The sequence below is a fragment of the Eimeria necatrix genome, genomic scaffold (genome assembly GCF_000499385.1).
Source record: "Eimeria necatrix Houghton genomic scaffold, Enh_scaff89, whole genome shotgun sequence".
NCBI lineage: Eukaryota > Apicomplexa > Conoidasida > Eucoccidiorida > Eimeriidae > Eimeria > Eimeria necatrix.
Window position 1 is genome coordinate 23,058 of NW_013651788.1, and position 13,665 is coordinate 36,722.

A 13,665-nucleotide genomic window follows, 5' to 3' on the forward strand; every position below is an offset into this window, starting at 1 on the left:
GCAGCAGCAGCAGCAGCAGCAGCAGCAGCAGCAGCAGCAGCAGCGTTTGCTGCAATGGAGGGGCTGATTCAAGCCCCCGAGCTGGACACTCTTGAGGAGCAGCTGCTGACGAAAAAAGAAAAGAAAGAAAGAAGCAGCAAAAGGCTGTTGGAAGCAGCAGAAGCAAACAGCACAGAAAGGGCCCTTGCGCTCCTCAAGGAGGGCGCAGACCCCGCCGTCGAAGTAAACCCTAAACCCTAAACCCTAAACCCTAAACCCTAAACCCTACACCCTGAACCCTGGGCCATGAGCTCTTGCTTCAAACGCCGTTTCGCTTGTCAGCGCTGGCCCTTTACAACGCACATTGGGATTCAAGATTTGGGGTTTAGGGTTTAGGGTTTAGGGTTTAGGGTTTAGGGCTTAGGGTTTAGGGTTTAGGGTTTGTATGCAGCCACTGGGCAGCATTCAAGGGACACACACGCATTTTGCATTTGCTGCTGAAGGCGGGGCTCTCTCCTTTTGATACTGACCTCTTCGGAAACACTTTGCTGCACCAGGGTTAGCAGCAGCAGCAGCTGCTGCTGCTGCTGTTGCTGCTGCTGCTGCTGCTGCTGCTGCTGCTGCTGCTGCTGTAGCTAGAGTTGTTGTTGCCACGGACGCATTTGTTGCTGTTGCTGCTGCTGCTGCTGCTGCTGCTGACTCCGCTGGCCTGATCGTTTTATCTTCTTGTAGAGAGCCACCAGAGGCTTAGGGCTCCTGCCGCTGCTGCTGCTGCTGCTGCTGCTGCTACTGCTGCTGCTGCTGCTGCTGCTGCTGCTGCTACTGCTGCTGCTGCTGCTGCTGCTGCTACTGCTGCTGCTGCAGCTGCTGCTGGAGGATCGCTCGAAACAGTAAAAGCCGTACTGGGCCTGGGGGTCCCAGTGGAGGCGAAGAACGCGAGGGGACACACTGCAGCAGCTCTTGCTGCTGTGAGTGTTGCTGCTGCTGCTGCTGCTGCTGCTACTGCTACTGCTGTTGCTGCTGTTGCTGCTGTTGCTGTTGCCGCTGCTGCTGCTGCATCTCCTCCTGCTTCCACAATGGGCTTTGCCGACAAACAGCAGCAGCAGCCGGCAGCCAAGCCAAGGCTAATTACGGGGCTCCTGCTGCTGCTGCTGCTGCTGCTGCTGCTGCTGTTGCTGTTGCTGCAGGAAGACGACTGCCGCGCGCTGCTGGAAGCAGCAGCAGCAGCAGAACGCTGCCCACTAACTGGCATTGCCTTTTCTTATAAACGCATGCGCTACCTCTGTTCCTTCACTTTGGAGTTCTACGCCAAGGCAAACCCTAAACCCTAAACCCTAAACCCTAAACCATAAACCCTTGTCGTAAACCCTAAACCCTGAACCCTTGACAGTGCTGCTACTTAATTTGTCTCAGGAAGCAGTGCGTCTCTTTTGGGTCTTTGAAACCCCCGAATCGACAGACTGCGATAAGCTCATCACCTGGTAAACCCTAAACCCTAAACCCTAAACCCTAAACGCTAAACCCTAAACCCTAGGTTTAAAGTTAAAATCAATCCCTCAGCAGTTTTGGGAAAACTGGCGCGTCGCGTCTTTGCAGAAAAACCCCTGCCAAGTCTAGACTGGTGCCAGTCAGGTTGCTTGCGGCTGCTGCTGCTGTTGCTGCTGCTGTTGCTGGTGCTTGTTCTGCTGTTGCTGCTGCTGCTGTTGCTGCTGCTGCTGCTGCTGCTGCGCAGGTGTGACCTTGCGCAGCGTTCCTCGCTGGCGGCGGAGCAGCGGCTGGTTGCTGCTTTTGAAGAAGGAACCCTAGATGCTCTGCAGCAGGTACGCTGCTGCTGCTGCTGCTGCTGCTTTTGCTGCTGCTGCTTTTGCTGCTGCTGCTGCTGTTTTTGCTGCTGCTGCTTTTGCTGCGGCCGCTTTTGCTGCTGCTGCTTTTGCTGCTGCTGCTTTTGGTGCTGCTGCTGCTGCTACTAAACGGCTAGCTGATAGCTAGCTGGTGGCAAGCTGTTGGCTAGCTAGTGACTAGCTGACGGCTATTTAGTAGCTGGTAGCTAACTAGTAGCTAGCTGGTGGCTAGCTGTTGGCTAGCTGTTGGCTAGCTGCTGGCTAGCTGCTAGCTAGCTGGCAGCTAACTAGCAGCCAGCCGCTAGCTAGCTAGACAGCTAGCAAGCTAGCTACTGGCTAGCCAGCCACTGGCTAGCTAGCTAGCTAGCCAGCGACTAGCTAGCTAGCTGCTGGCTAGCTGCTGGCTAGCTGCTGGCTAGCTGCTTGTCAGGCTTACCGGGAAACTGAAGGCTCGCCGCTGGACTGCCGCGCCGAAGCTTTGCTGCAGAGAGAAACCAAAAGACTCCGCGTAGAGGCCCACATCCGGCGCGCGCTGCTCTTCGCCGTGCGCCTGCTGCTGCTGCTGCTGCTGCTGCTGCTGCTGCTGCTGCTGCTGCTGCTGCTGCTGCTGTTGTTGTTGTTGTTGTTGTTGTTGTTGTTGTTGTTGTTGTTGTTGTTGTTGTTGTTGTTGTTGTTGTTGTTGCTGTTGCTGTTGTTGTTGTTGCTGTTGCTGTTGTTGTTGTTGCTGCAGTTGTTGTTGCTGCTGCCGCTGCTGTTGGCGCTGCTGCTGCTGCTGCTGCTGCTTGTAGTGCTGCTGCTGGCGCAGGCGGCGGTGGTGGTGCTGCTGCTGCTCCTGCTAGTACTGCTGCTGGCGGCGCTGCTGCTGCTGCTGGCACTGCTGATGCTGCTTTTGCTGCTGCTGCTGGCACTGCTGCTGCTGGCAGTGGAGCTGCTGCTGCAGAGGGCTCTGACTGCGCTGCTGTGGCAGCGACTGGCGCTTCTGCTGCTGCTGCTGCTGCCTACGTTCTTGCTGCTGCTGCTGCTGTGGACGCTGCTGCTCGTGCAGCTATAGAGGCTTTCAGCAGTAACATGGCTGTACTTCAGTTGCTGCAGCAGCAGCAGCAGCAGCAGCAGCAAGCTAGACTGTCCCATGCGTTTCAGGAGGAGCTGCAGCAAAGCTATACGAAGCAGAAAGACTCCCAAGAAAGCGGCGAAGCACTGCAGCAGCAGCAGCAGCAGCAGCAGCAGCCAGCGGAGGAAACACCTGCACAGGAGCCAGGAAGCCCAAAGGAGCAGCAGCAGCAGCAGCAGCTGCAGCAGAGTGAAGAGGAGCAGTTGATGCACAATGAGCAGAGTGAGTTAGAGCGGCAAGGGGAGCAGCAGCAGCAGCAGCAGCAGCAGCAGCAGCTTCAAGAAGAGCAAGAGGACTCTCCTCGGTTCTCGCAGCAGGAAGCGCCGCCGTCGCCCCAAAAGCAGCAGCAGCAGCAGCAGCAGCAGCAGCAGCAGCAGCAGGACGCAGACTTTTTGGAGGAATTGACTGCTTTGGTGGTGGAAGGGGAAGTTTGCTGCTGCGATGAAGAGCTGCTGCAGCAGCTAAAGTGCTGCCGCCGGCTTCTCTTTTCGGAAAGAGCTCTTCTCGAGCTGCTGCGCTGCATACACAGCTCGCAAGCCTGCCCCCCCTTGCCGCTCTTCGAGTCAGCTGCTGCTGCTGCTGCTGCTGCTGCTGCTGCTGCTGCTGCTGCTGCTGCTGCTGCTGCTGCTGCTGCTGAGGTTGGTGCTGCTGCGGTGCCGGCGCCGCTGCTGTTGGTGACGCAGATGCTGCTGCTGCTGCTCTTGCTGCGAGCAGCAGCTCAGTGAAGGCTAGATGCCCTGATCTGCTACCGCTCCTGCGGCTGCTGCTGCTGCTGCTGTTGCTGCTGCTGCTGCTGCTGCTGCTTTTTATGTGCCTCAGGGGACTTTGTTTGGAGTGGGAGGAGGCGAAGGCCCTCGGAGCCCCTGAAGGGCTGCTGCAGCAAGCAGCAGCAGACGCATTCAAAACAGCGCACCACATGTACGTTCTGCTGCTGCTGCTGCTGCTGCTGCTGCTGCTACTGCTGCTGCTGCTGCTGATGATGATGATGATGTTGGCGCCTGTTTTTGCCTGAGCCCCGTCGCTGCAGCAGCAGCAGCCCCGCAGCAGCGCAGCGCCCACAGCAGCAGCAGCAGCAGCAAAAGTTGCTTCCTTCTCCGTCTGCACATGCCTTAAATGCTGCTGCTGCTGCTGCTGCTGCTGCTGCAGTTTGCTGCAGGGTTTGTGCGAGCCTCTGGAGCCGCTGCTGGCCCTCAGCAGCTGCAGCTCTTTCCCTCGAGTGCAAAATGGCCCTCTTGCTGCTTTAGAAGATCCAGAGGTTTTCGAGAAGCAGCTGCTGCTGCTGCAGGCAAGCAGCAGGCTAGGGTTTAGGGCTAGGGTTTAGGGTTTGGGGCTAGGGTTTAGGGTTTAGGGTTTGGGGTTTAACTGCAGGCGAAGAGCCTCCAAAACAAAGGCTGCTACTGCGGCATTCAGGCGGCACGGTTTAGGGCTTTAGGGTTTAGGGTTTAGGGTTTAGGCTTCAGAGTTTGGGGTTTAGTCATCAGGGTTTAGGGTTTAGGGTTTAGGGTTTAGGGTTCGGGGGGTTTCGTTGTGCTGCTGCTGCTGCCGCTTTCGCCTCATTTACTTTTGCCAAAAGCTGCTTTTTCCTTATGCCTTTTATTTTGTTTTTATTCTTTTGAAATTATTTATTTTGTTATTTATTTATTTATTTATTTATTTATTTATTTATTTATTTATTTATTTATTTATTTATTTATTTATTTAGCCTTTTTATTTTATTATTTATTTGCCTCTGTCTTAAGGAGGAAATTTATGTTTCAAGAGAAGCCCAAGTGCCCGATGAGCTGCTGCGGGCAGCCGAGTAAACCCTAAACCCTAATCGCTAAACCCTAAACCCTAAACCCTAAACCCTAAACCCTAAACCCTAAACCCTAAACCCTAAACCCTAAACTAGGCCCTAAACCCTGCATTTTTGAGCTGGGTTTCGCGCTCCTCTCGACCGGTTCCACAGCAGCAGCAGCAGCAGCAGCAGCAACAGCAGCAACAGCAACAGCAGCAGCAGCAAGAATCGCCACTGCCTTTTGCTGCTGCTGCTGCTGCTGCTGCTGCTGCTTTCAGGGCTCTCAGCGTCAAAATGGAAAATCTGCTCATAGAGACAAAACGGCTGCAGCAGGAAGCAAAGATGCTCGTAGGCTCTTAAACAAATAAATAAATAAATAAATAAATAAATAAATAAATAAATAAATAAATAAATAAATAAATAATATGGAAGATAAATATACATCTAATTAGATTGTGTGTGCACATGAGCTGCTTCTTTTGCTGCTGCAGCAGCAGCAGCTGCTGCTGCTGCTGCCTTCCACTTGCGTCTGAAAGAACTTCCATCTCTTGAAATTTTTATTTTACTTTAAATAGTTTTTTATATTTCTTTATTTAGTTTATTTAATTAAATTAATTAATTAATTAATTAATTAATTAATTTATTTATTTATTTCTCATTTAATATCTGTTGCTGTGCTGCTGCTTTGTTCGCAGGAGCAGCTCAAACGGAAAAAGAAAAAACATAAAAAGAAGCCCAAAAAAGTAGCAACAGCAGCAGCAGCAGCAGCAGCACCAGCAGCAGCAGCAGAAGCTGCAGCAGCAGCAGCAAAGTGAATGTAATGATGCACTTGAGTGTTTTAGTTTAAAACGGCAAGGAAGAAAGGCCTTGCTTTCTTTGCTGAGGTGCATGCCCACCTCACAGCTGCAGCAGCAGCAGCTGCAGCAGCAGCAGCTGCAGCAGCAGCAGCTGCAGCGGCAGCAGCAGCAGCAGACGTAGCGCCGGGAACGCAGTTCTTGCTGCTGCCACGCTGCTTCTGGCTAGAAGATACCCAACCCTTCCCCTAGCTTAGGTTTTAAAGTTCAGGGTTTAGGGTTTAGGGTTTAGGGTTTAGGGTTTAGAATCAGTGAAAGATGCTCAGTGGCTCCGTTGCAGCAGGCAACTGGTAGTCGTAGGTGCCCACGGTCGGAGATAGAAAGCCCTGCTGCAGTGCAGCAGCAGCAGCAGCAGCGGGGTTGGGTGCAGCAGCAGCAGCAGCAGCGCCGTCAGCAGCAGCAGGGGGCCCCACAGAAGCAAAAGGCGCCAGCGACAGAATTGCTTCTGCAGTCTTGTGGGCCTCTTCTTCTGGCAAGAAGGGGGTTTGTGGCAGCGCAGCAGTTGCTGCTGCAGTTGCTGCTGCTGCTGCTGCTGCTGCTTGCTGCAGCACGTTCTTCGGCTGCAGCAAATCCGCAGGTGCTGCTCCCAGGAAGTCCCCAGCTAGCTGCTGCGCTGCTTCTTGCGGCAGCAGGGGGGAGAGGGTCTGCACAGCTTCTGCAACGGGGGAGAGGCCTGCTGCTGCTGCTGCTGGTCCAGCACGTGTTGCTGCTGCTGCAGCAGCATCAAGCGCTCCTGCTGCTTGCTGCTGGCTGCTGCCCAGCCCGTAAGCTTCAGCAGCAGGAAGCCGGGACCTCAAAAGGCCCAGAGGGCCCAACGGGAGGCCCTCAAACTCGAGAGGCAGCAAAGAGAGTTTGGTGCTGCTGCCTTCGCTGCTGCTGCTGCTGCTGCTGCTGCTGCTGTCTCCCCTCAGCCCCAGAGGCCCGAAAGACACGCCACTCCCCAGGAGCTGCTGTGGCAGCTGCTGCAGCTGCTGTAGGGGCTGCTGCAGCTGCTGAGGCAGCTGCTGCAGCGGCTGCTGCAGCTGCTGAGGTAGTTGCTGCAGCTGCTGCAGAGGCTGCTGCAGCTGCTGTAGGGGCTGCTGCAGCTGCTGCGGCAGCAGCCGCAGCTGCTGCAGGGGCTCCTGCAGGTGCTGTAGGGGCTGCAAAGACAAAGGCAGCTGCTGCAGCTGCTGCTGCAGAGGCCCAGTTAGCGGGGACGCCAGCTGCTGCAGCTGCTGCGGTATCTCCTGCTGCGGCTGCTGCTGCGGCTGCTGCTGCTGCTGCTGCTGCTGCTGCTGCGGCTGCTGTAGTGGGAGCTGCGGCAGCTGCTGCGGGACCTGCTGAAGCGGAGTGCCTGGGAAGTGCTGCTGCTGCTGCTGCAGTGGCTCCACAGGAAGATCGCTGAGGCTATCTTGCAGCAGCTGCTGCGGCGGGAACTGTTGCAGCAGCTGCTGCTGCTGCTGCTGCTGCTGCGGGTCCAGATCAGGCTGAAGAGGCCTCACGCTCAGCAGCTGAGGCACCGGGATACCCACAAATGCGTCTGCTGCTGCTGCTGCAGAGAGAGCAGCAGCAAGCAGAAGGCAAGGGCGAGCGGGCATCGCGGGGCTCTAGAGACTCAAGGGTTTAGGGTTTAGGGTTTAGGGTTTAGGGTTTGGGCGAATTTGTTAAAAAGCCACAATTCAAATTTAAGCGTTCAAATAAAAACCAATTTATTTTGCTGCTGCTGCTGCTGCTGCAGCGGCTGCTGCTGCTACTGCAGTAGTGGCGGAGGGTCCGGGCTCGCCATCAGCAGCAGACTGCTGCTGCTGCTGCTGCTGCTGCTCCTGCCCTATCCCTTCGCTGCCTATCTGCAAGAACTCAGAGCTAAGACTACGCGATGTTTTATGTTACAAGTTCGAGGACGAATATAACGCTAGGGTTTAGGGTTTAGGGTTTAGGGTTTAGGGTTTAGCTCCACTGGATGCTCACCCTCTCCTGGCCCACGGGACACCGAGGTGTCCCTGCTAACGCTAATAAAGGCCCTTTCAAAGTTATACTTTGTTATTTGCTGCTGCTGCAGCTGCTGCTGCTGCTGCAGTTGCTGCTGCTGCTGCAGCAGAGAGCCGACAGCGTGAAAGGATACGCCGGGCCACGAGGTGTACGTACAGCTGAGACAACGCCTGCAGCAGGAAAAGGGAGCTGCAGCAGCGCCGCCAAACAGCCAGTTTAAAGACTCTATGATTAAATAATTAAAAACTAAATAATTAATTTTAAACAATAAATAAAATAAACCACAAAAAGGCGAAACTTGTGGCCAAATTCCAGGCTGTTCGGGGAGCGTCGGGCGCTGCAGCTGGGGGTTGCGAACTGGCTTTTCTTTCGCTTCTTTTTGCTGCAGATTTAAATTAAAAAAACAAAAATATAAAAAATTAATAAATAGTTCAGTGAGACGCAATTAACCAGCGCCTGAAGAACGAGAAGGTCACCCCCAGTCTCGCTTTGCTGCTGCTGCTGCTGCTGCTGCTGCTGCTGCTGCTGCTGCTGCTGCTGCTGCTCGAAGCCTTTTCTGGCAGCACAGGGTGACGGAAACGAGTGTGTAAAAGTGGAAAGTTATTTTAAATTGTTTTTAAAATGAAATATAATCCAATTGACTTACTTGAGCCGCTGAGACATCCGAGAGCAGCAGCAGCAGCAGCAGCAGCAGCGGGGCCGTCAGCAGCAGCATATTTGAAATGGTCTATAAACTAACCATATTGTTCTTTAAAACCTTTCCACAAAGCTCTATCCCCTAAAACCTAAACCCTAGTTCCCAGGCTAAACCCTAAACCCTAAACCCTAAACCCTAAGTGGACAAAAAAGAAGGGTAAGCCAAGGAGTGACCCGGCTGCGGGGCATCAGAGACAAACCCCAGCAAAACCCTAAACCCTAAACCCTAAACCCTAAACGCTAAAGCTCTCTAACTCAATGGCTATCCAAGAGATTGCTTTAGCATTCTAGAGGCAAGTTAAGAAGCTACAAACCCTAAACCCTAAACCCTAAACCCTAAACCCTGCCTGTGGCCGTAGCCGACTGCAGGGGAGCGAAGGTGACCACCCCTCGGGGCAGGGCAGCAGTTCCAAACCCCAAACCCTAAACCCTAAACCCTAAACCCTAAACCCTAAACTCTAAACCCTAAACTCTAAACCCTAAACCCTAAATTTGGCCTTTTTGAGTCCTGAAGAGCCGAAGATGTGGCGAGACGACAGCCAGGCAAAAGGATAGATGGCGCGGCAGCAGCAGCAGCAGCAGCAGCAGCAGCGGCTGCTGCTGCTGCTGCTGGTGACGGCTTCTCCCCCAGGATAGGTCAGGCAGCAGCTGCTGTTGCTGCCTGCGTCTGCTGCTGCTGCAGCAGCAGATCAAACCCTCAGCAACTTCTTTGCTCTTGCTGTTTCTGCGGCCGCGCAGCAGCAGCAGCAGCAGCAGCAGGTAAAAGGTATCTGAATATAAATGCATTTATATTTATATAATTCTTTTGGAATTATATTTATATTTTTGCATTTCCCTTTTCACACTTTCGCAGGTTCTTTGCAAGCTCTCAAGTGACCTCATCGCTCTCCAAACTCAGCAGCAGCAGCAGCAGCAGCAGCAGCAGCAGCAGCAGCAGCAGCAGCGGGAAAATGCGGTTCTTGGGCCTGGGCGTGGGGCTGTGCGTGTGGCAGCAGCTTGCTGCTGCTGCTGCTGCACTGGATGTGTGGGAAGCTCTGGAGGAAATGGCTGTGGGGGCTGGTGTCTTTGAAGAAATAGGAGAGTCAGTATTTGCTGCTGCTGCTGAGCTGCCGCAGCTGCTGGAGTTCAAGGAGGCTCTTTTCGACTACTTCATGGAGGAGGTTGCTGCCAAGATCCAGGCGGAGAAGCAGCAGCAGCAGCAGCAGCAGCAGCAGCAGCAGCAGCAGCCGCAGCAGCAGCAGCAGAAGCTGCAGCAAATCGACCAACTCGCCGACACTTTCTTCCTTTCTCCCTTCGGAGTTTCTCTCCAAGAGGTCAAAGCCCTGCCGCGGATTGCTTCAGCAATTCTGGAGCCCAACGCGAGCACGCGCAGCGACAGCAGCAGCAGCAGCAGCAGCAGCAGCAGCAGCAGCAGCAGCAGCAGCAGGGGGTTCCTGCGCCGCGTGCCCGGCCTCGACCAGGCCGAGCTCGAGGCCCTTGCGGAGTCTGTTGCTGAAAGTGTTGCCAACAGCACTTCTTATGGCTTCCGCACGAAGAACAATTTGGTGTCTGCTGCTGCTGCTGCTGCTGCTGCAGCAGCAAAGAAGAGCGGCGTGGACACTTCCAACCCAGCAGCAGTAGCCGCCTTCATTGCGCAGATCATAGACCCCCTCAAGCTCCTCCAACTGCAGCAGCAGCTCATCGCCCAGGAGCAGCAGCAGCAGCAGCAGCAGCAGGAGCAGCAGCAGCAGGAGCAGCAGCAGCCACAGCAGCCACAGCAGCCACAGGAGCCCCAGCAGCCGCAGGAGCCGCAGGAGCCGCAGCAGCCACAGGAGCCCCAGCAGCCGCAGGAGCCGCAGCAGCCGCAGCAGCCGGAGGAGCAGCAGGGCCAGGAGGAGTCACAGCAGCAGCAGCAGCAGCAGCAGCAGGAGCAGCAGCAGCAGCAGCAGCAAGAGAACACCGAGTCCGCGGAGCCCTCGCCGGAGCCCTCTGAAGAGTCCGCTGCTGCTTCCAACCCCTCAAGCAGCGCAACCCGCCCCGCCCCGCCGCCGCAGCAGCAGCAGCAGCAGCAGCAGCAGCAGCAGCAGCAGCAGGAAGAGGAGGCCGCGGGAAGCCCGCAGCGGTTCAGCCGCACCGCCCCGCTGGGCCCGCTGCAGGGAGCAGCAGATAACTTTTATTTGCTGCAGTGGGCCATTCAAAACCCGCTGGCAATGCTGGAGTGGAGAGCTGTGGTGTACAGACAGTGCTTGCTGCTGCTGCGCAGCGAAGACGCATGCAGCCGCTACCTCAGCGTCGAGCCGCTGGCCCTCAGCCACGGCGGCCTCAACAGCCCCTGGATCCCCAGCAGCAGCGAGTAGCAGCAGCAGCAGCAGCAGCAGCAGCAGCAGCAGCAGCAGCAGCAGCGGCGGCAGGGGAGGCAGCAGCAGGCTGCAGCGCGAAGCAGCTGGGCCACGCGCAGCGGCGGTGCAGGGGGAGAGCAGTTTAGGCTTGACAGGTAGGCGGGCTACGCCCACACAAAGGCAGCAGCAGCAGCAGCAGCAGCAGCAGCAGCAGCAGCAGCAGGTGCTGCTGTTGCTGCTGCTGCTGCTGCTGGAGACCGGCGCTTCGCCAGTCTTGCTGCGGAAGCCTTTGAAGGGATCGCCCGCAGTTTGTGCACTCGGTGTATAGACACCTGGGCACACTGGTTCCCGTTCTGCTGCCAACAGGCAGTATTTGCTGCTGCAGCAGCAGCAGCAGCAGCAGCAGCAACTGAAACTCGAGCTCAAGCAGGTTTTTTCTGGAATTGTGACGTGGAAGCAGCAAATAAATTAAATTAGACTTAAATAATTTAGTTAGATTGGATTATTGTAGAATGAAATGAGTTTCGTTTGGCAGCAGTTGCTGCAGAGAGCAAACCGGAGCTGCTGCTGTTACCTTTCTGCTTCTATTTGTCTCTAGTCTTAGTTTCATTTGCTCGTCTCTAGCCGTTGCTGCTGCTGCTGTTGCTGCTGCTGCTGCTGCTGCTGCTGTTGCTGATGGCCAAAACGTGGGAACAGCGAGCAGCAGCAGCGGCATCGGCAGCAGCAGCCAACAGATGGAGACTGAGATTCCATTTAATGTAGTCAGTGCAGGCACTTAGATCAGCAGCAGCAGCAGGGTCTGCTGCTGCTGCTGCTGCTGCTGCTGCTACCGTGAGGTCACCCCGGGAACGTGAACACATTCACCTCAGCAGCAAAGGGAGTAAGGGCAGCAGCAGCAGCAGCAGCAGCGGCAGCGAGATACACAAAGACCTTAACACAAAAGAAGGGGATGTATCCAAATTGGCAGGGATAAGAGCAGCAGCAGCAGCTGCTGCTGCTGCTGCTTCTTCCGCTGCTGCTCAGGTCACCACCAAGGCGTACCAGATCTAGGCTTCTGCTGCTGCTGCCTCTGCGGAAAGTCATCTCCAATTGAATTAATTGATTTTAAATTTATATTTAAATTTAGTGTATAAATATTTCAGAGGAACTTCAGGCAAAGCGCAGCAAACGACTTGCCTTTCGGGCGCTGCTGCTGCAGCTGCTGCTGCTGCTGCCGCTGCTGCGGCTTCCCCATCTGTCTGTACACTCCAGAAGCTCCAAAGGCTTTCCATTTAGCTAGATCACTTCATTTTTCTTTTGATCTCTTTTTGTCTACGGCGTTCCCCCTCCCCACACTGTGCCGGGCTCTAGCTGCTGCTGCAGCAGCAGCAGCAGCAAAAGCTTTCCGCGCCGATTTCTTGTAGAGCCTTCTACACCAAATCGAGAGGGTCCTCAGCTACAAGAAATGCCTTTTGCTGCCTCTTAAGCAGCACAAGCAGCTGGACACGAGGCGTACATACAACGCAACAGCAGCAGCAGCAGCAGCAGCAGCAGCAATAGCACAGCCGAGATGGAGCCAAAGCCCTCCACACTAAGCCGCTGCTGCTGCAGGCGCAGCAGCAGCAGCTGCTGCTTCAGCAGCACCAAGTGGCGGTCGAGATCCACGTGGGGATCTGCTGCAGTGAAGCCAAGAGGAGCAGCCGCAAAGACGAGAGGCAGCGGCTCTGCTGCTGAGAGTGCAGCAGCAGCAGCAGCAGCAGCGCCGACAGCTAGAGCAGCAGCAGTAGCGGCAGCAAGACAAGCAGCTGCAGCAGCAGCAAGAGCTACTGCAGCAGCAAACGCCGAAAGACGCATTCAGCGGATCCGGCGGCAGCAAAACAAAGGCATAGCAGCAGCAGCAGCAGCAGCAGCAACAGCAGCAACAGGCGGCTGGAGCAGCAGCAGCAGTGACGCATGCTGTGCTTGCAGCTGTGTCTCACCGCGCAGCCGGAGCAAGAGCTATGGTTTGAATTGCTGCTGCAGCAAAGGAGGACCCAGCAGCAGCAACAGGGGCAGCAGCTGCTGCAGCAGCCCTAAAGTCTCCCGGCCTGCTGCTGCTGCGCTGCTGCCGCAGACTACTTCCTGCAACGCAGAGGCAGAGAGGCCACGCTGCTACTGCTATCTTCCCTGCAGCAGCAGCAGTAGCAGCAGCAGCAGCAGCAGCAGCTGCAGCAGCACCCCAAGCTCCGCAGGGCACAGCGCAAGACGGAGCATTTGCTGCAGCGCCAAAGCCGGTTGCAGCAGCAGCAGCAGCAGCAGCAGCAGCAGCTCAGCATCATCTCTGCTGCTCTCCAGCATTGGGGCAAGTGCAACGTCAAGATGCCTTTCTATGCAGGCAGCAGCAGCAGAAGCAGTTGCTGCTGCTGCAGCAGCGAACGAACACGCCGCTGCTCTAACGACCTCTGCTGCAGCAAACATGCCCCAAAGCTGTGGGCGTCCCCCGCAGCAGCAGCAGCAGCAGCTGCTGCTGCAGCAGCAGCAAAGCTTCGCTGTGGAAGAGCTGCTGCGGCCGATGTTGCTGCCTTCATATGATGCAGCAGCAGCACAAGAAGTGCGCGTACACCCCAAGCAATCAGCAGGGCCTGCCGGTTTCTACAAGCAGCAGCAGCAGCAGCAGCAGCAGCAGCAGCAGCAGAAGCAGAAGTACTGCTGCTCAACAGACATATCGACTTTTGGGACAACGGTGGACAGCGAGAGCTGTTGCTGCTGCAGCGGGCACTGCAGCAGCAGCGACTGCGGCAGCAGCAAATTCTGCCACAGCAACTGCGGCAGCAGCAGCAGCAGCAACTGCAGCACTAGCAGCAGCAACTGCAGCAGCAGCAGCAGCAACTGCAGCAGCACGGAGGCCTTCCTTGCTGCTGATGTCGCTTGGTGGCAAAGCCGTGCTGCTGCCTGGAGGCGCCACGCTGTCTCTTCTTTCAAGCAGCTGCAGCAGATGCAGCAGCTCAGCAAAAGCCTGCAGCAGCAGCTGCGCTTCATGCAGCAGCAGCAGCAGCAGCAGCAGCAGCAGCAGCAAAATGGGATCAACCAAGTGCAAACAGCAAAGGCTCGAAATGCCCGAGCACTTTGCCACTGAGAAACCAGCAAGAATGGCTGCTGCTGC

The 13,665-nt window shown here is 55.7% G+C and overlaps 7 protein-coding genes across 7 annotated transcripts; 4 read left to right on the plus strand and 3 right to left on the minus strand.

The window, feature by feature from the left end:
• Positions 1–54: 54 nt before the first annotated feature.
• Positions 55–502, plus strand: ENH_00081680 (hypothetical protein; the record flags this gene model as incomplete). Its single annotated transcript, XM_013577827.1, has 2 exons — positions 55–222; positions 431–502. 2 exons carry the CDS (start codon positions 55–57, stop codon positions 500–502), a joined length of 240 nt encoding a protein of 79 aa, XP_013433281.1.
• Positions 503–697: 195 nt separating this feature from the next.
• On the minus strand, positions 698–1,231 carry ENH_00081690 (hypothetical protein; the record flags this gene model as incomplete). The annotated part of the gene is made up of 1 exon (XM_013577828.1): positions 698–1,231. One exon carries the CDS (start codon positions 1,229–1,231, stop codon positions 698–700), a length of 534 nt encoding a protein of 177 aa, XP_013433282.1.
• A 376-nt stretch (positions 1,232–1,607) lies between these two features.
• ENH_00081700 (hypothetical protein) lies at positions 1,608–2,951 on the minus strand (the record flags this gene model as incomplete). The annotated part of the gene is made up of 3 exons (XM_013577829.1): positions 1,608–1,736; positions 2,257–2,616; positions 2,823–2,951. 3 exons carry the CDS (start codon positions 2,949–2,951, stop codon positions 1,608–1,610), a joined length of 618 nt encoding a protein of 205 aa, XP_013433283.1.
• Positions 2,952–3,137: 186 nt separating this feature from the next.
• ENH_00081710 (hypothetical protein, conserved) lies at positions 3,138–5,523 on the plus strand (the record flags this gene model as incomplete). The annotated part of the gene is made up of 4 exons (XM_013577830.1): positions 3,138–3,493; positions 3,751–3,849; positions 4,987–5,056; positions 5,404–5,523. 4 exons carry the CDS (start codon positions 3,138–3,140, stop codon positions 5,521–5,523), a joined length of 645 nt encoding a protein of 214 aa, XP_013433284.1.
• Positions 5,524–5,810: 287 nt separating this feature from the next.
• Positions 5,811–7,139, minus strand: ENH_00081720 (hypothetical protein, conserved; the record flags this gene model as incomplete). The annotated part of the gene is made up of 1 exon (XM_013577831.1): positions 5,811–7,139. The coding sequence occupies one exon, from the start codon at positions 7,137–7,139 to the stop codon at positions 5,811–5,813; it is 1,329 nt and encodes a 442-aa protein (XP_013433285.1).
• A 2,037-nt stretch (positions 7,140–9,176) lies between these two features.
• On the plus strand, positions 9,177–10,562 carry ENH_00081730 (hypothetical protein, conserved; the record flags this gene model as incomplete). Its single annotated transcript, XM_013577832.1, has 1 exon — positions 9,177–10,562. One exon carries the CDS (start codon positions 9,177–9,179, stop codon positions 10,560–10,562), a length of 1,386 nt encoding a protein of 461 aa, XP_013433286.1.
• A 1,531-nt stretch (positions 10,563–12,093) lies between these two features.
• Positions 12,094–13,638, plus strand: ENH_00081740 (hypothetical protein, conserved; the record flags this gene model as incomplete). The annotated part of the gene is made up of 1 exon (XM_013577833.1): positions 12,094–13,638. The coding sequence occupies one exon, from the start codon at positions 12,094–12,096 to the stop codon at positions 13,636–13,638; it is 1,545 nt and encodes a 514-aa protein (XP_013433287.1).
• Between the last annotated feature and the right edge of the window lie 27 nt (positions 13,639–13,665).